Here is a 25,653-nt window from a genome sequence, read left to right on the forward strand (position 1 = left end):
TCAGCAATTATTTTGCACTTGTCCTTTCACTTTCCCTCAGTCCCTGCACCCCCTTTAATTAACATCGTCAGGCATTATTCTTTATACTAAGGCCTATTATTTCACACTTCTTTGCATTAACTAAAACCCATGGATGATGAAAGGGCTTGAAACATTGGATGGAACCATTTGAAAGGGAGATCTTGCACTGTTCTGACCAACATTTCTCTTTCAATGAAAGGCACCACAAAAGCAGAGAAGCAGGTTTTCCACAATTTCTGCACAACTCCTGCCTTGACTTTGATGGGAGATTGGCAGAGACCCTGGAGCAATGATATCTGGTGCATCAACTCCTCCCCCACTGAGGGTTTATTGATGCATCATGGTGAACAGCATGTTGCAGGCCTGGTTCCAGGTATGAAAGGTTAAGAGGCTTGTCCCTCCTGCAGTGTGGAAGAATGAGAAATGGTCTCATTGAGAGATTGTGAGGAGATTGACAGGGTGGGTAATGAGTGGCTGTTTCCCGTCTTGGGAGAGTCCGGATGTAGAGGGCAGAGTTTCAGGATTAGGAGTTGAGAGGAAGAGGAATGTCTTCCCTCTGAGGGTGGTGAATCTTTGGAATTCTCTCCCCCAGAGAGTAGCAGAGGCGGAGTCACTGAGTACATCCAAAGCTGAGATGGGCAGCTTTTCAGATGATAGGGGATCAAGGGTAACAGGGTAAACAGACAGGAAAGTGGAGCTGATGCCAAGGTCGGATTGAATGGATCTTATTGAATAGTGTAGCAGGTACCAGGGGCCAAATGGCCGGGTCCTGCTTCTGCTTTTAACAATTAGCAACAATCTTTGCATGTTGTTATTGCTACACAACATACTCTGAATATTTCCGCTCCTTAACTCATTCCCCCCACATCATTAATGACACACGTACACCAGACAAGCAGATGCAGAGTGGTGACTTGTAGTCCTGTGTCCTGAAGTTCCCCACTGAAGAAACTGCTCCCCACCATAAAGCAACAACACTTGGGCACTACAGCCCCTGAGCCAGTTTTGAAGCTGAGCGAAGGCGTGCTGCTTGACGTGTGAGCATCACAGCTTGGACTGGTCTTGTCCTTGCCAATGGCAGCTCAGGTGAAGGAGCTTCCCAAGTCCATTTGAATGCAGTCTTGGTGTTTTTTACATGTCCTTCCACCCCATGACACTTATCAATGGTCACCCCAATGTATCCTTTCTGCAGCAACAGGAAATCAAACAGATTCCTTGCCCCCGATTCCCTGACAGTTGACAGTCCAACATCCATTTTCTCTCCTTATTCTTAGTGATAATTTTATATGTAGTCTGCCCAAGTGTTGGAAAAACTGAGGGTCAAGCAGGTTGCTCCACATTCTAGCATCTGCAGTCTCTTGTGTCTCCAAGTGTTGGAGTAATAGTTTTTAAGACTCCACTCTAGACAGTGTCCTGGAGATTAACTCTCATTTTTTGGAGGCTTCAGCTAAGTCCTGTGGGAAGCCCCCATGTTAGATCTTTCTATGTCCCAAACCAGAGGTGGCGAGGCTAAAGTATTCACGCCTGACAGCTCAGACCAGGAAATCAGTGGGATGAATGGCCTCTATGCTATGAAACAAATCATAAAATCAAAGATGGGACCTTCTGGTCTGCTGTTCTCAGGAAGCAGTAAGAAGGATGGCCATTTGCTGAGCTTGCACTGCATGATCTCTGATTAAACATAATTTTTCTTTCCAAATGTTGTTTGACTACGATCTAGGAAGGGTTAAACATTCACGTCTCCCAGATCCTGGGAGCAGGGGGTTGGTGAGGGGAGGGGAAATGAAGGAGAGAGGGAGGGGAGGAGCAAGGTAGCGAAGTGGAGGGGGTGTGGGGGAAGGTGACTGGTCTTCATTCGATAAACAAGGCCAGATCAACCAGCCGGAAGGGACTATAGTTGGGATTATGGAGAGGGCGGTGATGGATAGCAGGAGAGATTTCAGTGAGGGGTTCTGAGTGAGCAAAATAACCCTTTAGAGAGAGCGCGAGAGAGAGGAAATCTGGGTCACATGCTTGTTGAAGCTTTGCCATCCCTGTTTCCTGGGTTACACTGGCAGACACACACTCCACCCACTGAATTTTACATTTGCATATTAATGAGTGGAGGTATTCTGCCTTTGAGGGAATGAATAATTTCTGCTTCCTGTTTGTCTGACGGTCCCTCTCTCTCTCTTTTTTCTCTCTCCTTCCCAGAGATTTCAGTACGTGACATCAACACACACAGGACACCATGAAGTAGAGAGAGAGAGAGAGAGGCTGTGTTGTCTCGAAACCAGAAGAGGCAAAAAAAAGGATTTAAAAGGAAGCGTATTTCTACACACACACATAGGAAGGGAGTTCAGAGATGTGAAAAATGTCAGGAGGTTGCTCGTGTCCTGGTGAGTACAGTATACTCCAGTAACTAATGGCTAACCAATTAACTTTATTGATGTGGAAATGTGTGGTTTATGTGGAGCTGGTATTTAGGCCTGTGGCTTTATCTTCCTCTTGGTTTCAGTGTGTGCTGTAAGGAGAGAGAGGGAGAGCAAGAGAGAAAAAATGCCTTAATGTGTTTTTTTTGTGGTTGAACCATTTTAGATTTGATTGGTGAGGATTTTTCTCCTCCAAGGATGCCCGCAATGTTTAACAAAATGATGTCTGATGAATGTTTTATTTCATATTTCCATGCACAAACACACACACACACACATGTATTCACCCATATGCATACACACATGCATGCTCTCACACATACTCTCTCTCACTTACACACACACACACACACACACACACACACACGTGTGAGCATGCACTAGCAGCCGTTGCGTATTTAGCAATCCTGTATGACCCCATCCACCACTCCCAAAAAAGCCAGTTTAGAGGTCCTTCCAGCAGTCACATCATCTGTAAACTTTTACATTTCTCTTCTGAGAGTGCGTCACTTGACTGATAATCCACATCTGCTTCAGTAGCAGTGGTGCCACCACCATGTTCAATGAATAACGTGGGGGTTTTTAGGCATAAAAGAGTGGGTCAGAGGTCTGGCACTGAGTGCTTTTGTGGGCTTGTACATTTTGGGAGTTTGGGGGCCCTGATACCCAGGGTCCTGAGTTTGATTCCTGGTCCACCAGGAGTTGCCTGGTTGCTGTTGTGGGCATCAACGACTCCCAAGCTGGGTAAATCACCCCAATTTCCTAGTCAAGTTTTCAAATATCCTCCCCTGCCTCGCCCCCTCCACCAACCTCCTCCAGTGCCATGGCCCTCCAATGTCTCTGCCCTCCTCCCACACTGGGCTGTCATGTTCCCCACTCTTCCTTTTCTCCCCACTATTGCCAACCATAGGTAGGGTGATGGCACAGCGGTTAAGTTAACGGACTATTAATGCAGAGGCCCTGACCAACAGTCCAGATAGTTCAAATCCTACTGTGGCAGCAATAGAATTAAATTCAGCTAATAATCTAGGAGTTAAAAAAAAGTCCTTGCAGTAATAATACCATAAGACATAGGAGCAGAGTTAGGACATTTGTCCATCGAGTCTGCTCCACCATTCGATCATGGCTGATTTATTTTTCCTTCTCAACCCCATTCTCCTGCCTTCTCCCTGTAACCACAAAATAAAAAAAATAGTAACCACAAAACTACCGGATTGTTGTAAAAACCCATCTGCTTCACCAATATCCTTCAGAAGAGAAAGTCTGCCACGTCTTATCCACCTTCGGAGTTGGCTGAGCAAGTCACTCAGTTGTATCAAAATCACCATGTTTATACAGAAGAAAACAAAACCAGACAGACCATCTCTGTTTGACCTAGGTACTGAATTCAGACACAGCCAGTTGACCTTGCAATGTCCTCCTCATCAACTGTTGTATCTCCACGGCTGACAAGGAAAATGTACTGCTGTTACTTGCCCAGGCTACTCCGACAGCACCTCCCAAATCAAGAAGGACAAGGGCAGCAGGCGTAAGGGAGCACCTACTCTGGACCTCTCAATCTATCTCCTTGTGGCCCTTGCACTTTATTTGTCTACCTGCTCTGCACTCTCTCCGTAGCTGTAACACTACATTCTGCATTCTGTTTTCCTTTTTACTACCTCAATGTACTTATGATCTGTCTGGATGGCACGCAAACAAAATTTTTCACTGTATCTCACCACTGGATCCAAATCCTGGAATTCTCTCCCCACCAGGACAGTGGGAGTATCTACACTAGAAAAAGGCAGCTCACCACCACCTTCTCGCCCACAGTAACTGCTGGCTTTGCCTTCAGTTGCTCCACAACCAGGGGTGACCTTGCCTCCAGCTGTCTGTGACCTAAGTAGTGGAATTTCGTCGGGAAAGCTCTCTGAGTCCTCATACCCTACACAATGCTCCCTAAAGCCTTCCTCTCTGCCCTTCTCTAATATCTTCTTGTATGCTCAGGGCATTAGGGAGAACAGGCAAAGCTCCACACAAATTAAATCAGAAGTTACAGATAGATTCTGTGCACTGCAGAGTTTGGAGGGGTAACGTTTAATCTGGGCAAAGAGAAGCTTTTGAGAGTTACTGAGAGTATTTCTGCAGTACCTTTCACCAGCTTGAGGCACCCAAGGCACTTTAGAGCAAGTGAAGCACTTTCTTAAAGTGCAGTCGGGCTCTCTTCTCCAGGGAAGAGAAGGCTGAGGGTGACTGGATTAGAAAGAAAAAAAGCAAACATTTTCAGCACTTCCTTGCATATTATGACACAGAAGGAAGCCATTCAGCCCATCCAGTTCCTGTCTGCTTCTGGCAGAGCAATCCCATCAGTCGCATTCCCCCTCGCCTGTTTCCCTGCACCTCTGCAACTTATTCTCTCTCTCACACATGACTATCAGCTCCCCCCTGATTCTACCCCTCACCCACACACCGGGGGCAATTTGCAGCAGCCAATTAACCCACCAACCTGCTCGTGTTTGGGACATGGGAGGAAACCAGAGCACCCGGGAAAAACCCACCTGGCCACAGGGAGAACGTGCAAACTCCACACAGACAGCTGGACTAAACCTGGGTCTCTGATGCTGTGAGACAGCAGTGCTAACTGCTGTACCATCATGCTACCTGCCAGCACCAACTTGCCAGAATCTGCAGCATTTTGCATTTCTGTTCTTTATACACAAATTGGGGCGATAGTTGTGAGCATCAGCCGTGGCTCAGTGGACAGAGGCAGGAGTCCCTCTGCACATGAGTGCTGCGTCTATAACCTGGGCTGGCACTTTGTGTCCAGTGTGAGTAATGCTGCATGGTTGAAGGCGCCCACCTTTGGATGGGAGGTTAAACCCAGCCGCAGTTTGCCATTACATGTGGACAGTGGTTGTGTACCACCTCAGTCTTCTTGGACCCTACAACTTCCAGTGTGATCATCAGGGGTCCTTCCAGTATTTGGAATACTAGCACTGTGATAGAATATGTTTAAGGTGGGAGGGAAAAAATTTAATAGGAACCTGAGGGGCAACTTCTTTACAAAGTGGGTGGTAAGTGACTGAGCTACCAGAAGAAGTGGTTGAGGCAGGTACAACAACAACTTTTAAAAGACACTTGGACAGGTCCATGGATAGGAAAGGCTTAGAGGGATATGGGCCAAACGCAGGCAAGTGGGACTAGCTTGCATGGGCTTCTTGGATGGCATGGACCATTTGGGCTGAAGGGCCTGTTTCTGTGCTGTATGATTGGGAATATTAGGCTGATAAGCAGGAGGTAGATAGATTTCTGGACACAGTAGCCATAAATTAGCATGGGGAGAGAGCTGGAATGTAGCACTGAGACAGAGCACCACCTACCATCATATTAAATGGTGGAGCAGGCGCCAAGGCCAGAAGGGTTGTGTTTTTTATGTTTCCATGTGTGAGAATGATTTGGGGGATTTGATGTGATGGTTAAGTAAAAAAAGACTAGCAATTGAAAGGCTTGGATTAATGAGTTCAAATCCCAGCATGTTAGCTGGGGAATTTAAATTATGTTAATTAAATAAATCTGGAACTTTCAAAAGTGTCAGCCGTGGTGTAGTGAAGCTGTTGGAATAAACCGCACACTTCACTTATGCCCTTTGGGGAAGGAAATCACTGTCCTTACTCAGTTTTGCTTTTGTGACTCCAGTCCCACCAACCTGACTCTAAACTGCCTTCTGAAATGGCTAGCAAGTCGCTCAGTTCAGAAGTAATTAGGAAGGGGCAATAACTGCTAGCCTAGGTCATGACACCCACATCCCATGAGTGAATAAAAGAAAGTTCACATGTTGCCCTGTCAGCATTTCATTAGCTTCTGACCAATATTTATCCCACAGCCAACACTGCTAAAACTGGTGACCTGGTCACTCTCACACTGTTTGTGGGAGCTATGTTTCTTCTGTCATAAGAATCACTGCACACCAAAGTACTTCAATGGGGCATCTTCAACCTTTTGTTACACTTGAAAGACTCTATATAAATGCAAGACTTATTTCAATATATTCTTTGCAAAGGACTTCACAGTCACTTTCTCTAACTGTTGCTGTTACTGATAGTAATTGTCTTATTTTTGTTTAAATGCCTCTCTTCCTTAAATGATAACAGATATGACTGAGTGGAGTTCTCTGTCAGAAAGAAACCCTGCCAAATCTGGTCATTTAATGATGAGCTAAGGGATTTGCTGAGCATATCAAAAGCACAAGATGTGTTTATATAAAAACTACTCCCAAGAAATGAGAGTGAATTTTAGTGGCAAACTTTAAAGAGAATGCATGCAATTTTACTTAACCCATTTGTTGTTTTATGAATTTGTTGAGCTACATATTGACGACGTGTCCTTGAAAGAGGGAGCAAAATCAAAGCCAGGCAGGCATAGTCCATCCCCATCTGCTGATTGTGTTTGCAAGTGCATGTGTGTGTATGCCTGTATCTGAATGTGTAGGAATGTTTGTGTATGCGTGAGTTTGCATATCCTTCAATTTGCACATATTTTAGTATGTGCTTGCATAAGCATATTTGTATATGTGCATTTGTGTATGTGTGCATTTATTTGATTCATTCAGATATTTACATGTGTGAATGCATGTGTTTGACTGTGCGCTTGTGTCTGTGTGCACGTGTGTCATCCCCTTCTTTAATTGGTAGGGTTATGGGAAAAGAGCAGCAGATGTGGGGCTTTCTGCACAGGTGGACAGGCTTGATAGGTTTCTGTGCTGTGATGTTCTGCCATCTTGGATGTGTTATGGTTTAATATCCAGGTAAGGTTTTTGATAAACCAGTTAGCTGAGAGGCCAGTCTTTTCCTGACTGCCCATGATACTGAAAGTAGCCACAAGGGAAGTCAGAACAAGCTGCAAAAAGGGGAAAATTGCCCTTGTTTGAAATGCAGAATGAGCAGACTGCAGAGTCCAGGAGTTGTGTTATTGGACTATCACAGAGAGGGAGTGTTCAAATTAAGAGTTATAATTGTTTCAGAAATCCAGGAATGCAGAAGCTGATCTTATTAAAAGTGACTTTGGAGCCTGTATATTTTTGTTAAAATCCACTGGTGAATTTTTGGGAGTGAGATGTAACATCTGGGTCTAGAGTGTTATCCCATTCTAGAGCAGTGTGAATTCCCATCTCCCTGGCAAGCTAGCAGCATGTTCGTTTGAATCAAACTGCACCCTCACCAACCCAGGGGCACGTGCACATCCCAGGAATAAATAAAGTAATCAGTCCCACATCTGATTAATTATTCCTGACAGGTTGCGATGTCAGCATTATTTCTGCATCAAGCTGCAATTCCCTATGCCTGATGTGTCCAATTTAACAAAGGTAATTCCAAAATATCTGTGTTTTACCAAGAGAATTTAAGAACCATTTCTATTCTTAACTTGTTGCAATTTTCCACTTTGAAGGATCTTTCCTCTCTGCTCCTCTTCCTTTCCCATCTTCCATGCACTCAGTCCAACTCCATGCCCACAAGAGCAGTGCATAGAAATAAGTGGCAGCGAGCTATTCAACTGCTGGAGGTAGAAACTTATCTTGGAGCCATGCCTGATACTGGAGTGCAGGGATTCAATTAAGGGGAGAAATTACACAAATCAGAATAGCTTTAGGGTGTTGGGAGTGAGGCACGACATTAGACTGCCTCTGACGTTCTCTTAGTATTATGTGCTGATGGCTGGTCCAGTTTAATTCCTGGTTAAAGGTAAGCTGGCAGGATTTTGATTGTGGGGGACTCAGTAATGCCAAGGGCAGGTGGTGGGATGTCACTTGGGTGGGGCGTATGTTACTTGTCATTTATTAGCCCATGTCTGTATGTTGTCTTGTTGCATGCAGGCACGGACTGATGCATTGGCAGATCCTAGGTCAGAGACTGGATAGTGGTACACACCCTGACTCCCACACTTGCACCTTCCATTGAAAGCCTTTGGATATCACAGGGTGGCGGTTCCTGCTCTTCTTCCCATGGCTATCCAGGGCCACCTCTGCAGGGGATATTATGTCACTGACATTAGGTCAACCCCACAAAAAGAAAACTATAATTTTATGAGCCGCTGGTTGGAAGAAACAGTCTGACTTATATTTCTATAGCTTCTTTCACAACCTTAGGTCATCCCAAAGCACTTCATTGAGTACAAGAATTGGGATGTCACATGACAGCTGCATAGGATGTCGGTGAGACCGCACCTGGAGTATTGTGTGCATTTCTGGTCGCCATACTATAAGAAGGATGTGACGAAGCGAGAGATGGTGCAGAAAAGGTTCACAAGGTTGTTACTGGGATGGAGGGCTTGACATGACGAGAGACTGGAAAGACTGGAACTGTTTTCCCTGGAGAAAAGGAGGCTGTGGGGTAGCCTCACAGGCGTAGATGAGGTGAATGGTCAGTCTTTTTCCTGGGATAGGGGAGTTTAAAAGTAGAGGGCACAGGTTTAAGGTGAGGGGCAAGTTTTTCCACAGAGGGTGCTGGATGTATGGAACAAGCGGCTGGGGGAGTGGTAGAGTTGCGTACAATTACAATTTTTAAAAGACATTTTGACAAGTTTAGAGAGATATGGGCTAAATGTAGGCAAATGGGACTGGCTCAGGAAGGTGCCTTGGTTGGCATGGATGAGTTGGGCCAAAGGGCCTCATTCTGTGCTATGTAACTCTGTGACTCTAAGAAGGAAAGAAATCAAAACATATTTACATAACATCATTCACAAGTCTGGGATGCTCTGAAGTGTTTCAAGCCAACCTAGTCACTGTGGTTCATATTTCAATGTAGGAAACACCACAACCAATTTACAAACAGCAAGCTCATGAGATAATGCACGGGTGGAGTAGGTGGGGTACATGCACCACCCTTTGGTTTCTCTATGCTGCTCTTGGGATTGATGCACTGCTGTCATCTAGAATTGACCCCAGTATGTGCCACTAAGCACCCTGGTCACAGCTGACCCAGTTGGAGCTCTTAAAATGGCCAGCAGATGGCAGATCATTCACACGTGTACACTCGTGCATGCGCGCGCGCGCACACACACACACACACACACACACACACACACACACACACACGCAAATATGTGTGCACAAATTCTCTCTCTCTCATAGGGAGTCGTCCAAGGTTGGATGTCCTGTGATCCTCTGGTTCACTCCAACACAGGACCTGCACACTATGGTCATGAGCACGCCCCTATGATGGATGGAATCCGCTCTGCAATTTGTGGAGTAGTTCTTTGGCCTCTGGGGGGGGGGGGGTGCGGTGGTTGAGGAGAACCTTTGTGACAACTTTCTATCAACAGGTAGAGCTCTTTATATTTGCCTCAGTCTGACTGGTATATTCACTTGAAAATCATCACATTTATGGCATCTCTGAGGCCCCTTGATGTCCTCTTTCCAGATGAGGGAGATGAGGCTCTCTACTTAGTTTTAGGACTTGTTTTCAGTGTTCTCATGGCTTTTCAACCTCTTGTGAGACTGGGTAGTGTGCTGTGCAATGACACACTTGTCAAGGACAGAATCCCAGTTGTGAAGCTCTGCAGAGTGCTCTTTCCAGAGAGTGCAGACATAGTTAGCTCCTAGACCTCCCAGTTCTTCCAATTAAACCAGTCCTATGTTTTCTCTGTAGAGAATCAAAGAGTCTCTCCACATGTTAATTACAGTAAACTTCAAGGCAGTCGAGGCTGTATGGACACTCTGTGGCTCCTGTTGTTTGGGAGGCCACAGGTTGTCTGTGAGGTGCTGACTGGGAAGGGGTCTCTTTGTGAGGTCCTTGAGACCTCCAACATTGATTTTCTTACGACACCCTTGCTGCCTGCAGCGTTGGTTTAGGGCCAGGCTGATGGAGGGAACAGAGTGGATGAGGCGGTTGTCCATCCGACAGTCATTGGTACCCGTCATGGCGTGGCTTAAGCAGGGGTCCTTGTAGTCTTTCTCTCAGTGACATCATCTAACACGGGTGGTGCCTGCATTGGGGTGTTGTACCTGCCTCTCTGACTAAGCAGAGTGTTAGTTCACACAAAAATATGTTGCAAGCAGTTTGTCAGGAGTACCTCATGGGAGTTGGCTTTCCCTACCCTGTCCTTGTCAATCGTGCCTTGCCAGAGTTTCCCAGCCCTGGAACTGGAGTTATGAATGGCCCAGTACAGGGTCAGTATGTAATCCCTGGGAATGCAGGCCAGGGGTTTTCTTCCAAGGTCAAAGTAGAAATCCTCCTTGGCCTCACCTGTAGGTCCCAGGGTTGGGGAGTGTGCACTGATGACCATAGTGTGCACTGATGACCATAGTGTGCTGGTTTTGTGTTTGAGTGAGCTGGAGGGTCAAGAGATGTCATCCACAGGGAGGGGAGTTGAAACAACAGGCGAACTCATTCCTGATGGTGAAACCTACCTCATGAAAGCAACGTTTCTCTTCTCACCTGTCCTTCCAGTAGCAGGTGTACTCACAACCTTGTTCTTTGAGCTGGCTGTCTTCTGCCCCTCTGTCTCACTCAAGGTAGTGGTGTTCATGTTGAAGAGTTCCCTGGCTGTAATGGTGGAGCAACATTCAGGTCTGTTGCTGTTGTCTGTGAGTGACTTGACAGTCTGCACATACATGTGTCCGCACAGACACACGTGCACACATGCACGCACACACACACACATGTGCACACACAGACATACACACAGACACACATGCACAAACATATACACAGACACACGTGGGCAAGTGAGTATGCGTAGAGTGGTACACATGGATTTCCAATCTCTCCTGTTTGTGACCACTGCATCAGAGGCACACACAGGCACCCTTTCTGCTTCCCTGTGTGTGCACAGCTCCCTCAGTGCAACTAAAAGCTTCCCTTTGGAGATCAGGCAAGCTGTGGAAGGAGGCCAAGAGAGATTTGATGCAAACCATCTTAATGCTGTACCGGAAACCTCAGTCCCCCAAGACTGAACCGTTTTTTTTAACCTTTCTGCTTGCACACTGTAACACTGGAGCAAACACCAACAATGCTGCAGTAAATCTGCTCAGACATCAAAGCGCAGGTTTCTCTTAAATATGATGCCGCAAAAATAAAACAGAAAACATAAGGTCAGTGTAGGAAAGTGGCACTGAGGTAAATCTCATTGAATGGTGGAGCAGCATGAGGGGTTGAATGGGCTCCTCCCAGTTTGATATTTTATGTTCCCGTGTTTGATACACTGAATTCCAGGGGTTCTGTTGTCTCTATTCATCCAGTTTGCTCATTTTCTCAGTCCAACATTTACTCCTTTTAAGTAAATGATTTGTTTTTCTAAAGCTTACTGTAGGTTCTCTCAACGAGCAATTAGAGCTGAGATGTCGATCAGCTGTAACCTAAGTGAATTTCAGGTTGAGGGATTAAAAAACGTCTTACTGTAGCTTGTTCATCCAATGAAGTATTTTCAAAGTGTAAACAATGTTATGATGTAGGAAACAAGACAGCTAATTACTGCACAGTAACTCCCACAAACAACATTGTAATGAACAAATAACCTGTTTACGAGGTGTGGTTGGAGAAATATGTAGAGGGACAGTTTTCATCTGCTAGAGAAGCAGACGATCTAGGATCTCATATGAAAGACAGCACCTCTGACAATGCAGCACTCTCTCTGTACTGCACTGGGAATGTCAGCCTGTGTTATACTAGTTCAAGTTCCTGGGAGGTTTGAACTCTCAACCTTCTGACTCGGGTGGAATTGTGACCCCAATCAACCCACCCGTAAAATAGTTGAGGAGAAACTGAGAGTTGAGGAATTTTTAAAAAATTTATTCATTTAATACTTCTTTGTGATATGGGCATCACTGGCAAGACCAATATCTAACTGCGTCTAGGACATTGGTGAGCTGCCTGCTTGAATCAGTGCTGTCCTTCTGGTGGACGTGCTCCCATGGTACTGTTGGGAAAGGAGTTCCAGAATTTGGACCCAGCGATGATGAAGGACTGGCGCTATAAGTCAGGATGGTGTGGGACTTGGAGGGGAACCTGTGGGGGGTGGTGTTCCCGCGTATCTACTATTCTTGCCCTTCTTGGTGGTAGTAGTCACAGGTTTGGGAAGTGTTTTTGGAGTAACCTGGGTGAGTAACTGCAGTGCATTTGGCAGATGGTGCACAGTGCAGGCACTGTGTGCTGGTGGTGGAGGGAACAAGGATTTAAGCTAGTGGATTTTGGTACCAATCAATAAGGCTGCTTTGTCCTGGATAGGGTTGAGTTTCATGAGTGTTGGACCTGTATTTATCCAGGCAAGTGAAGAGTGTTTAATCACAGTCCTGATCTGTGCTGTGTAGATGTCAGAAGGTGAGTCTCTTGCCAGTTGGTTGTCTTGCAGTGAAATGGTTTTGTACTGGGGACATTCCTAGCCAGTTACAACCTTGGTCACCTCTAAATCATGGCAAGACAAGTTTTTCACTGTACCTCGGTACAAGTGACAATAATAAACTAATACCAATACCTTCATTTAAAGCACACCAGCATCAGTAATTTCACACTGGCATCATAGCAGGGACACAGCCACACAGCACAGTTCAGAAGATACATGACGTCGTTAAGGTTACCTTCCTGTGAGCTGCTCATGCTGGATTTCATCTTAATTAACTTCTGTTCCAAAAGCAAAATACTGCAGCTGGTGCAGAGTTGAATTAAAGATGCTAGAAATTGAGTCATGCAGCACAGAAACAGGCCCTTCGGCCCACTATGTCCATGCTGACCACCCAATACTTATCCATACTAATCCCACGTACCAGAACTTGGTCCATAGCCTTCTATGCCTTGGTGATTCAAGTGCTCATCTAGATACTTTGTAAATGTTGTGAGAGTCTCTGCCTCCACCACCCCCTTAGGCAGTGTGTTCCAGATTCCAACCACCCTCTGGGTGAGGAGATTCTTCAGATCCCTCTAATCCTCTTACTCCTCACCTTAAAGTTATGCCCTCTGGTCTTAGACATCTTTGTCTTGGGGAAAAGTTTCTCAAAGTCCCCACTCTATCTATCATCTTCATAATTTTATATTGCTCTATCAAGCTCCCTCCTCTGCCTCATCCATTCCAAGGCAAGCAAACCCAGCCTATCCAGTCTTTCCTTGTAACTAAAACATTCCATCCCAATGACATCCTGGTGAATCTTCTCTGCACTGTCTCCAGTGCAATCGCATCCTTCCCATAGTGTGGTAACCAGAACTGCGCACAGTACTCCAGTTATGGCCTGACCAGAGTTTTATAAATCTGCACCATTACCTCCACGCTCCTTTATTCTCTGCCCTCACTAATGAAGGCCAACACCTCTGTGCCTTCTTCACCATCTTAGCCACCTGTGCTACCACCTTTAGAGATCTATGGACTCACCACAGAATGCTCAGAAGGTCAGGCAGCAACTGCAGAGAAAGAAGTAGTTAGCATTTCATCTGGATGACGTTTAATCAAACTCTCTCTGAACCATTCTGATGAAAGGCTACAGACCTGAAATGACCATTTCTCTCTCCACAGATGCTGAGTATTTCCAACATTTTCTATATTTATTTCAAATTCTGGTCCATGTCTGTTTTAATTTGCTTCTGTTGGCACAGGCACCTCTGCAAGCTTGGTGTCTGCAATTTACTTCCCTAACTTGCCTGCAGCTCCTGCCCTCAGCTTGTCTGGGTAGGAGGAACTTGGTGGAGAGTTGAGTTTTAAAGAGTGTATTGTAGGAGGAGAGAGAGTGAAAAGTTTCAATAGGGAATTCCAAAACTTGAGATCCAGCAGCTGAAGGCGTGGCCACCACTGGTGGAGAGGTTACATTCATGGGAGATCAAGAGGCAGGAATTGGAGGATTGCGGAGAACTCGGAGGGTAGTGGGGCTGGAGGAAGGTTGCACAAGGAGGCAGTGGGAAGGCTATGGATGAAGCAAGGATGGCAGTTTTAAAATCTAATGTGTAAATGGGGCAGGATTGCTTGCTAATACAAGCAGAGAATTGAAACTTCCACCCTGATATGTCAGTTGCTTTACTGAGCACTGTAATCAGGAGAGCGTTTCTGTCCTTGGGAGGGGAGGGGGAGGGGAGAGCAACCAGGAAGACTCATAACAAGCTGAGAAGCTGAGCTCAGCCATCCGATGACTGTGGACTCAGTGCAGGGATTTCCCGTTCATTTGGTTGAGAAATTGTCACGCTGTATCCTAACCCACACCGTGTCCCACTCTCTCAGCCACTGGGGCACTGAGGTTAAGGAATATCTTGTTATAAAACTCTTTTGTTTTATTCATTCACAAGATTTGCATGTTGCTGGCAAGGTTGATGTTTATTATCTGTCCCCAGTATTTTGTACGAAAGTATACTTTATAAATAAAATCATATAGTTGTACAGTACAGCACATTCACACAGTGGCACAGCTAGTGGAGCTGCTGCTTTACAGCTCCAGGAACCCAGGTTCAATCCTGACCTCTGGCACTGTCTGTGTGGAGTTTGCACGTTCTTCCTGTGACCACGTGAGTTTCCCCTGGGTGCTCTGGGTTCCTCCCACATCCCAAAGATGTGCAGGTTGGTAGGTCAACTAGCTGCTGTAAATTGCCCCTAGTGTTAGGTAAGTGGTAGAATCTCAGGGGAGTTGATGGAAATGTGGGGAGAGTGGGGTTTGTGTGATTGTATAGATGAGTGCTTGATGATCAGTGTAGACTTGGGCAGAAGGGCATGTTTTCTGTGTTGTGTGACCCCAAGAATATCTCTACTTAAATTTAGAAAGATCACATTATGTCAACATTGCAGAAACGTTTCATCCCCAAATGTTCCATTAATATAGAAACAATATAGCACAGGAACAGGCTCTTCGGCCCATAGTCCCTGTGCCAACCATGATGAAATTCCAAACCGATCCCATCTGCCTGCACGTGGTCTATGTTCTTCCATTCCCGGCCTGTTCATGTGTCTGGCTAAATGCCTCTTAAACATTGCTGTCATATCTGCTTCCACCATCTCACCTGACAGCATGTTCCAGACACCCACCACTCTCCTTGTAAAAAGAACACGCCACACAAATCTCCTTTAAACTTTCCCCGTCTCACCTTAAAGCTGTGCTTTCTGTATTTGACATTTCCACCCTGAGAAAGAAGACCCTGACCACCTACCCTATCTATGCCTCTGATAATTTTATAAATTTCTATCAGGTCGCCCCTCAGCCTCTGATGCTGCAGAGAACACAACTGAAGTTTGCCCAACCTCTCCTTATAGCTCATACTCTCCAATCCAGGAAACATCCTGGTGAACCCCTTCTGCACCCTCTCCAAAGCCTCCACATCCTTCCTGTAATTGGGTGACCAGAACTGCACACAGTGCTCAAGTGTGGCCTAACCAAAGTTTTATACAGCTGCAACATAAGTTCCTGACTTGTATACTCAACACCCCAAATGATGAAGGCAAGTACACCATACACCATCTTTACCACCTTATCTACTTGCGTGGCCACTTTCAGGGAGCTATGGGCTTGTGCCCCAAGATCCCTCTGTTACATCAAAGCTCCTAGCAACAATTTCCATATTCTGTCCACCCTGTGTGAAGAGGTTTCTCCTGAATTTTTCATTGGACTTATGAGTGTCCATTTTTATCCAATGACCTGTTGTTTTGTGCACAAACTCAAGTGAGAACACCTGTATACCCACAATGTCGAATTGCACCATTACCAGTCTGACCAGCTCTGTACCTTTTGAGTACAAGAGTGGTGACATCTTGCTTCAATTGTAAGGGACCCTGGTGAGAGCACCCCTGGAATCTTCTGTACAGGAGGGTCTGCTCCGCCTACCTAAGGAAGGATATACTTGGGGTGAAGGTTTACCAGACAGATTTCTCGAATGTGGGTTTGTCAGGATGAGGTGATTTTGTAAAAATATACAAAATTCTTATGGGGCTTGACAGATGGAGAGGTGTCTCCCCTGGTTGGGGACACAATAAGGGGTCAGCCACTCAGACCAAAGCTGGGCAGGAATTTCTTCCCCAAAAGGATGGTGAATCTATGGAATTCTCTTCCAAGAGGCTGTGGAGGCTCAGTAACTGGGTATATTCAAGAAAGAAAGTGAGATGTTTTTGGATATTCAAGGAATCAAGGGATTTTAGTAGGTGCTAAGGTAAGGTAAGAGGTCAGGCATGATGTCATTGACAGGCAGAGAAGGTATGTATATTGGGCTGAATGACATTCTCCTGCTTCTATTTCTTATGTTCTCACATACCTCACATCGGTAGGGATAAGTGTGCAAGGTTGCACGGCTGATTTTGACACCTCTGTCACCTTGGAGGATCTTTTCTGCACCCTCTCCAGTGTCTCCTTATCAGAGGTGCCCAAACATTTGGAATTGGATGACTGTTTTTATGTCTGAGCAGGAGACCACAAATCCAAGTTGTTGCCAGTGACTGTGTCTGTGAAGAGCCAGTGATCAGAGGATATGCACAAAGTCAAATGATGTACAACTTCTGCTTGATGAGAACATTGGAGCAAGTCTTCATGGGTTGAGTCCTACTTCAGGACTAGTTTAAGGGTTGCATGCCACCTGGACTGATATTTCTCTTCTGCAGCAAACTAGCCATTTGGCCCATCGAGTCAATGCTGGCTCGTTTTTTGTTTTAATTGTGTTCTTGTCAAGATTGTGTTTGGTTTATGTTTAATTTATGTTTTTCTTGTGAATGGTCCTTACATGATGCTGTGTGCCTGTGATGCTGCTGCAAGTAAGTTTTTCATTGCACCTGTGCATACATGTACATATGACAATAAACTTGACTTTGACTTTGACTCAAAGCATGTTATGTTGAGGGTGTTAGGAATCTCCGGCAGGATGTAGATAGGTTGAGTGAGTGGGCGAAAACTTGGCATACGGTGTTAGTTCAGGAGAGTGTGAGGTCGTGCACTTCGGTAAGAGGAATCTAAAGGTGGACTATTCCCTAAATGGAGAAAGATTGTAGATGAGTTAAGTACAGAGGGATTGAGGTTTCTTGTGCATGCATCACAAAATTTGGCAGGCAGGTGCGGCTAGTGGTCAGGAAGGCAAATGGCAAGTTGGCCTTTATTGAAACAGGGTTGGAATGTAGAACTGGAGAAGTATTCTGACAATTGTTAAAGATACATGTAAGGCCACACCTTTTGGTTCCCTTATTTAGGAAAGAATATACTGGCACTGGAGACAGTCCAAAAGAGATTCCACCAGGCCAATGCTTGGAATGAGAGTTGTCCTATGTGGCTTAAGAAATTAGATCTATATTCTTTGGACTTTAAAAGAATGAAGGGTGATCATTAAAACGTATCAGCTCATAAGAGGCATGACAGGGTAGAATCTGAGATGATTCTCTGAAATTCTCTACCAGAGGGTTATGGAGGCTGGAGCATTGGGGGTATTTAAAGAGGTAAATAATTTTTGAAATGATGGGGGAATTGAGGGCTATGGGGAATTGGCACAAAAGAGGATTGAGACCTGGGGCAGATCAGCCATGATCTGATTGAATGGCAAGGTGGTTTTGAGGGGTCGAATGGCCTTCTATTTTCTTATGTTCTCATGAGGGTGGAGATTGGGAGCTCAGGGTGTTGAGGAGTTGTGAAATTGGGGGCAGGGTCAATGGGGAGGGCTTGTGAGATTGGTGGGTGAGGAAGAAAGGGCTTTGGGAAGTCGGGAGATTGGTGTCAGGAGAGGTGAGATGTGTGGGTAGGTGGCATGGATCAGTGCCACGGGTTGAGGGAGCCTGAAGTACGCACGTTTCCCTACCCATGTGGCAATACCTCACAACCGTTGCTTCTAGAACAACAACTAATTTCTCTGCAATGCTGTTGCTATTGCATGGGGAATTACACCTCTTGACACACATCTGACACGAAGTCACGGCAGACAGATGTGGGACGTGCCAGGGAGTCCTCATTTTCTGCAATGATACCAGACACACGGAAGTGGTCATTATTACAACTCACTGTATCCAAAGTTCAGTTTCAATTTCATGAGACTGAAATAAACTGTAGTTCAGAATTGAATCTGTAAGCCATAATGTTGGGTCGAAGGTGTAGCATCTCAAGCCTAAGAAGAACTCAAAACACTGTAGATCAGAAAATCTGAAATAAACAATAAAAGTCGTGGAAATGATCAGCAGGTCAGGCAGCACCTGGAGAGAGAGAGAGAAAGGGTCATAACCTGAGACGTTAACACTGTTTTTCTCTCTCTGTCTCTCTATGGGAGCTGCTTCACCTGCTGAGGATTTTCAGCATTTTCCATTTTCTTTCCAAGGAATGTTCCCTTCTTTGTTAGGAACACAAAGTCTTGGTCTGAGGGAGCAGACTTCTGTTTGAGGTCTCATGTGGAAGAATCGCCTCTGACAGTTCTGCACCCCTCAGTACTGCACTGGGAGGGGCATCATAAATTTTGCATACTGGGCTTTGGAAAGAGGAGATCTTAGGAGATTTTGAAGGGGATTTATTGAACTTAAGGCAAGAAGTAGAAGGACTAGTATATTCGCAGGTGATATCCTTATTTGATGGGATTGTGGGTGGTCTTTTATGTTGTGGCCAGTTTCCTGCACAAACCTTTGATCCCCTCCTCACCTCCTTCCCTTTATTCCACAGTCCACTGTCCTCTCCTATCAGATTCCATCTTCAGCCCTGTGTCACTTCCATTTATCACCTCCTTACATCATTCCCACTCTCCCCCTCCCTCACCTGCCTATCATCCCCCTTCACCTGAATCCACCCATCACCTGCCAACTCTTGCTCCACCCCTTCCCCCACCTCTTTTAAGGATCTCCACCTGAAACGTTGACTGTCCATTTCCCTCCATAGATGCTGCCTGACCTGCTGAGTTCCTCCAGCGTTTTGTGTGTTGCTCCTTGATTTTTTTGATATTCAAAAATCTATCAGTGTCTGCCGACGATACTCAGCAAGTGAGCTTGAGTTAGGAATTTCAAAGACTCACTACCCTGTGGGTAAAGACATTTCTGCTCATTCTGCCATGAGTGTCCATCCCCTTACTCTGAGACGTTCCCTGGTTCTAGACATCCAGCCAGGGGGAATATCAACTCATTGACACAGCTGGTGAAGCTGTAAATCGAGCAGAGCCTTTTGGGGAAACCTCTCGCTCAAAGCAGTCAGTTCCCAAGGCAACACCGTGAGGTAGGCAAACTAAAACCTTGTACTGTGGGCTCAGCTTCAAACTTTACTCGGTAATGTTTGGGAACCACCTCAGTATCTTTTGCCACCCGAACAGGAAGTTGCGAAGAGATGGTCGGGTGTGTGCACAGTCGAGTAAGGTGCTGAGAGGGTGTGTGTTGTCAAGGCGTACTGTGGGTGGGTGGGATGATGGAAAGTGTGGGGGAGGGTCAATGGGTTTGAAGATGCCGTGGAGAGGTGGGATTGAGGGAAGTGAGAGAGAAAGAGGTGCAGGGACGTGCAGGATCTGTGGGAACAATCTCTGGGGTGGGAGCTGGGATTGAGGAATGTGGTGTGGATGCCTCGGGTCCATTTCCGGGCAGACAACATTCTGTGAACAGGATGGTTGGGAGCAGGAATGTGAGGAAGCTGGCTCTCTGAAATTATTTGTCAGAGATAGGATCTTTGAGTCGGAGATTTAGGGCAGAGATTAATTACCAAACTGCTACAGCTGCACTATTGGGCCCCAGTTACCATGGAAACAAACATGATGGTGTTCATTGAGGTGAACTCTCTATTTCCTCTGTTCGCTTTTTAGAATGTGATCTGTCCCTCCCTCTCATTTATTTATTTGTCTTTCTCAGTTTAATCTCTACCCTCTGCACTCCTTGTTGAGCTGATAACCAGCCAGCCCTGTGGAGGGAGCAGGGCTGTGGTCTCTGCCTGAGCTGCCTGTGGCATGCCTTTCTGTCCTTGGCTCAGTGGGCAGCTCTTTCATGCTCCTGAGCCGGAAGATTGCAGGTTCAATTCCCGCTTCAGAGGTGAGCACAGGGTGGGATCTCCCAGTGCCGTGCAGGAGAGCTGGAAGTTAACCTATCTCACATGCACAATGTTAAACTGCAGAAGGGATCCCATGAGCAGGGAGTTCTCCCCGTCTCCTGGGCAAACAGTTATCCCTCAATCATTAGAGTTACACTACAGAAGGCCATTCAGCTTGGAGGGTCAATGCTGGCTTTGAATATGTGTCTTTCTCTGCAGCCCTGCAAATTATTTTCCTTCAATTGCCAATCTAGTTCCCTTTTGAAAGCTAATCAGTTCTGTTTCCTCCCTTCAGGTAATGATTTCTGCCCATAACTGTACTGCCTGGTTGAGTTTTTCCTTGCATCCCACTGTATCTTTTGCCCAAAGCTGTAAGTCTCTATTGGTATTGGTTTATTATTGCCACGTGTACCGAGGTACAGTGAAAACTTGTCTTGCGTACCGTTCATACAGGTCAATTCATTACACAGTGTATTGAGGTAGTACAGGGTAAAACAATAACAGAATACAGACTAAAGTGTCACAGCTACAGAAAAAGTGCAGTGCAGGTAGACAATAAGGTGCAAGGTCATAACAGGGTAGATTGTGAGGTCAAGAGTCCATCTCATCGTATGAGGGAACTGTTCAATAGTCTTATCACCGTGGGATAGAAGCTGTCCTTGAGCCTGGTGGTACGTGCCCTCAGGATCCTGTATCTTCTGCCTGATAGGAGAGGAGAGAAGAGAGAATGACCCGGGTGGGTGGGGTCTCTGATTATGCTGGTTGCTTCACCAAGGCAGCGAGATGTATAGACAGAGTCCATGTAGGGGAGGCTGGTTTCCATGATGCGCTGGGTTGTGTCCACAACTCTCTGCAGTTTCTTGCGGTCTTGGGCAGAGCAGTTGCCATACCAAGCCGTGATGCATCCAGACGGGATGGTTTCTATGGTGTATCGATAAAAGTTGGTGAGTGTCAAAGGGGACGTGTCAAATTTCTTTAGCCTCCTGAGGAAGCAGAGGCGCTGGTGAGCCTTCTTGGCCATGGTGTCTACGAGGTTGGACCAGGACAGGCTATTGGTGACGTTCACTCCTAGGAACTTGAAGTTCTTAACCCTCTTGACTTCAGCTCCATTGATGTAGACAGGTGCATGTACACTGCCCCCTTTCCTGAAGTCAATGACCAGCTCTTTTGTTTTGCTGACACTGAGGGAAGGGTTGTTGTCATGACACCAAGTCACTAAGCTCTCGATCTCCTTCCTGTACTCCAACATCGTTATTTGAGGTACGGCCCACTACGGTGGTATCGTCTGCAAACTTGTAGATGAAGGTAGAGCAGAATATGGCCGCACAGTTATGAGTGTATAGGAAGTAGAGTAGAGGGCTGAGGACGCAGCCTTGTGGGGCATCAGTGTTGAGAATAATCGTGCCGGAAGTATTGCTGCCTATCCTCGCTGACTGCAGTCTGTTGGTCAGAAAGTTAAGGATTCAGTTGCAGAGGGAGGTGTTGAGTCCCAGGTCTCAGAGTTTGGTGATGTTTGCTTGGAATTATAGTATTGAAGGCAGAGCTGTAGTCAATAAATCAGTAACCTCTGGTCTTAAACCTTTATCCACCCTGTCTAAACCAGCCACCATCTCATGCCGCTACTATTGAGTCATAGAGAGATACGGCACAGAAACAATCCCTTTGGCCCACTGACCCTGTACCAACCATCCACCACCTACTTACAGTACTCCATTCATTAATCTCATGCTCTGTACTGATCATTGGCGCCCAGGAGAAGATCATTGGCCATTGGGTCCAAGCGGGCTTCAGTTGTTATCGCACTGCACATGTTTCTTACTTTACTACACTGACGACATTTCCAAAAGTACGTCATTGTTTTTGAAATGCCCTGGTACGTTCTGAGAAAGTGAGACACACTGCAGGACTGTAAGTTTTTATTTATTTAATCATATAGCTGGTTCTAAAACTTTTCTTAAATATGTGTGTTGTAGAGTAGCAGCAGTTTGTACCATCTACAAGATGCACTACAGCAACTCATCAAGTCTCATTAGACAGCACCTTCCAAACCCACCACCTCTTCCAGCTAGAAGGACAAGGGCAGCAAAAGCATGGGGAACACCACCCCCTGGGAGTTGCCCTCCAAGCCACACACCATCCTGACTGGGAAATATATCGCCGTTCCTTCACCGTCACTGGGTCAAAATCCTGGAACCTCCTCCCTAACAACACTGTGGGTGTACCCAAAGACTGCAGTGGTTCAAGAAGGCAGCTCACCACCACCTTCTCAGGGGCAACTAAGGACAGGCAATTAAGTGCTGGCTCAGCATGTGAAGCCCACATCCCTTGAATGAATATAAAAAAAAGAGCCTGGCTACCCAACACTAGTCCAACAGCACCCAATCATTTGTGCTGGGAGAATGTTTCTTTAAAACAAGTGGGTTAGGTCAGACTGTTACAGGTCAGGGTGATTATTGCCTGTGCCCTCTGACCTTGAACAAGAGCACAATGTGGGAAGCACAGCAAGTTTTTCAGTCCTCTCTTCGGCAAATTACAGGTTGGGCTTGGAAAATATTCAAAGTCCCCAGGGTCAGATTGGGTTTGGATCGGCCGTGTTTGGCTTGGGTTTGAATTTTACAGCTGAGCAACCTTCTAATCTGCAGCGTTTACATGTGTCGTGCTCTCAGCGCAAAGTTCTGTTAACATGGGACAAACAAAATGCAAGAAGCAATGGAGGCTTTGAGAATGTTCTAAAACAACTCTCCAAGATTGTAAAATACCAAAACCAATGTGCCCCTGGCCATCTATGTTCTGTGTGAACCTGATGCTTTCTTGTTGAGCAGCACAGTTTACACAGTGTCCCGGACCATCTGCATGGAGACCTTGTAAGCTCTGGGTAAGTTAGGGTAAGGCTTCTAAGCTGGAGTCACAAGAGACAGCAGGTGCTGGAATCTGGAGCAACACACAAAATACTGGAGGAACTCGGTGGGTCAGGCAGCATCTGTGGAGGGAAATGGACCATTGATGTTTTGGGTCGAGACCCTTCACCTAGACTGAAAGGTCTTGACCCAAGATGTTGACCATCGATTTCCCTCCATAAATGCTGCCTGACCCGTTGAGTTCCTCCAGCTTTTTGTGTATTGCTAAGGCTTCTAAGCTACCCTCTCATCCCCTTCATCCTTATCCCATTGCTAACTCCCTGCAGCTAAAAATTTCCTTTCTTGCATATTAATCCCTTCAGGATTTTGCCCTCCTGTAACCTCCAACCCTTTGAGATCTCTGCAATCCTACATCCTAGTCTCCTCCAGATCCCCAAATGTAATTGCAATAGAGTGGGTGAGCATGCCTTCAACTGTAGAGGCTGTAAGCTCTGGACTTCTCTCCCCCTCCCTCTTCCTCCAAACAGCTGTTTAAAACCCACCTCAGCACCAAGCATTCAATGACCTGCCTAATATCTCCTCATGAGCCTAGGTGACAATTTTTGTGTGATGTGGCTGTGGACATCTTGGGATGCCTCGTCAAAGGTGATGCATGAACGCAGGCCATTATTGTTGTTCTGGCCATGTTTACTGCAAAAATGTATCTTTTGGTGAAACTCTGTGCAGACTTGGAGCATGTGTTTGGAGGGAGATGTGGAGCGGGGGGATGGGTGGTATGGGAGATGGGGGGTTGGGTGGGGTGGAAGATGCAAGGGGTGGGGTGGGAGACAGAGGGGTGTGGGTGGGGTGGGAGACAGGGAGGGGGAGTAGCGTGTGGTGGGAGATGCATGGGGGTGGGATGGGAGACGTGGAGACGTGGTGTGGGAGACACAGAGAGGAAGGGCGGTGTTGAGGAATATGGAGAGGGGTGGGTGACTGTGGATCTAGTGTGGGATTGGGGCATGTGGTGAGATGGGGTGTGTGTGGTTGTTGATTTGGGAGAGGGCAGGTGAGTAGTTGTTGGGTCTGTGTCTGGTATGGATACCAATAGATCTGCAGCAAATGGAGCTGAGATCCTGATTATGTGAATCAGGTCTGAGGGTTAAATGCCCTTCCCTCGTTCTCCTGTCAGGCTTCTCTGAGCCCTTCTTTGCCACATTGCTGAGTGAATCCACCATGAGGCTTCGGGTCTGATCAGATCAGGATCGGCATTCTTGGGCAACAACTTTGTCACCCCTGAGGTCAGCTTAACAGAGGGTTGTTAGAACGTACCATTGTTTCTCATTCATTCCTGGGATGTCAGTGTCATTGGCCAGACCAGCAACTATTGCCCATCCCTAACTGGCCATGAGAAGGGGGAAGTGAGCTGCCTTGAACCACTGTAGTCCTTCTGGTGAAGTTGCTCCCACAGTGGTGTTGGGGAGGGAGTTCCAGGATTCAGATGCAGCGATGATGAAAGCCCAGCTATATTTTTCCAAGCCAGGATGGTGTCGGACTTGGAGGGGAACCCACAGGTGGTGGTGCCCTTGTCCTTCTCGATGGGAGAGGTCATGGGTTTGGGAGGTACTGTCACAGGCATTTTGGTAATGGCATCTGTGATAACTGGTTTGAGATGAAGTTGAAAACTCTGCCTCCTGTACATAGTCTGCATGCACTAAAAATGTCAGACACCACCAGTTATTTTTTTCAGGTTGATCTCACGTGGCCAGGCACTAATGGCTCAGTGTGCGTGAGACTCGGCAATCTGATCCAGCTGTTATCAGCAGCGCGCCAGGCGTTGCGGTTTTCCTGAACAGAGCCTGAGAGGAGTGGTGCCTGCCCTGGAGGTCCCCTCCATTCCTGCTTACTCACCCCGCCTCAGTGGTGGGCAAACTGATCTGACATCAGCTCTTCCTCCCTCAGGGTCACCTCCCTGGGCAGTTAGTCCAATGCTGGTGGAGAAACTCAGCCACCCCTCCCTTTCGCGCTCCACCCATCTGCTCTCCGCAGCCCTACACACAACAGTTGGAGCCAGGAGGAAGAATTTGCAGTTTTTCATTCCAAGCACAGTATTGATCCTGGACAAGACAGCACCAATCCCTCCTGAAACTACCTCTGCATTTGTTAAAAAGGAGAGTGTGGAAGGAAGTCTTGTGAAGTGATGGAAGAGCAATATGGGGATCAAGGTATGTAACCAGTCTGGGACCTTACAGCTCCCCCCCTCCCCCCCCCCTCCCCCCCAAGCCACCCCACCCCACCACCCCTCTGTTGCTGGTACTGACTTCACCAAGGCCCAGTCTCAGGCCGTGAGTCCACCTGTGAGGCTAGGGGCTGAGTTTCAGTGGGCTATTTGACTCCTGTGGCTTCATAGCCAGGTAACATGTAAACTACTGGTCTCCTAATCCACAGGCCTCAGGGTTGTGTGACTTTTGGTAAATTGGTTTATTATTGTCTCATG

General features: G+C 46.5%; 1 protein-coding gene across 4 annotated transcripts in view; it reads left to right on the forward strand.

The window, feature by feature from the left end:
- Positions 1-25,653, forward strand: part of LOC127576798 (LIM domain-binding protein 1) — a 79,804-nt gene that overhangs the window by 14,472 nt on the left and 39,679 nt on the right. For 3 of the 4 annotated variants that reach the window (XM_052027552.1, XM_052027551.1, XM_052027549.1), the window contains exon 2: positions 2,215-2,399. In XM_052027552.1, coding sequence (XP_051883512.1) covers positions 2,375-2,399 — 25 coding nt within the window. In that variant the 5' untranslated portion in view covers positions 2,215-2,374. Of the gene's footprint in view, positions 1-2,214; positions 2,400-25,146; positions 25,382-25,653 lie in introns of those variants that run through there. The other variant, XM_052027550.1, reaches the window with a different exon arrangement.

Source organism: Pristis pectinata, chromosome 12 (genome assembly GCF_009764475.1).
Source record: "Pristis pectinata isolate sPriPec2 chromosome 12, sPriPec2.1.pri, whole genome shotgun sequence".
Lineage (NCBI taxonomy): Eukaryota > Metazoa > Chordata > Chondrichthyes > Rhinopristiformes > Pristidae > Pristis > Pristis pectinata.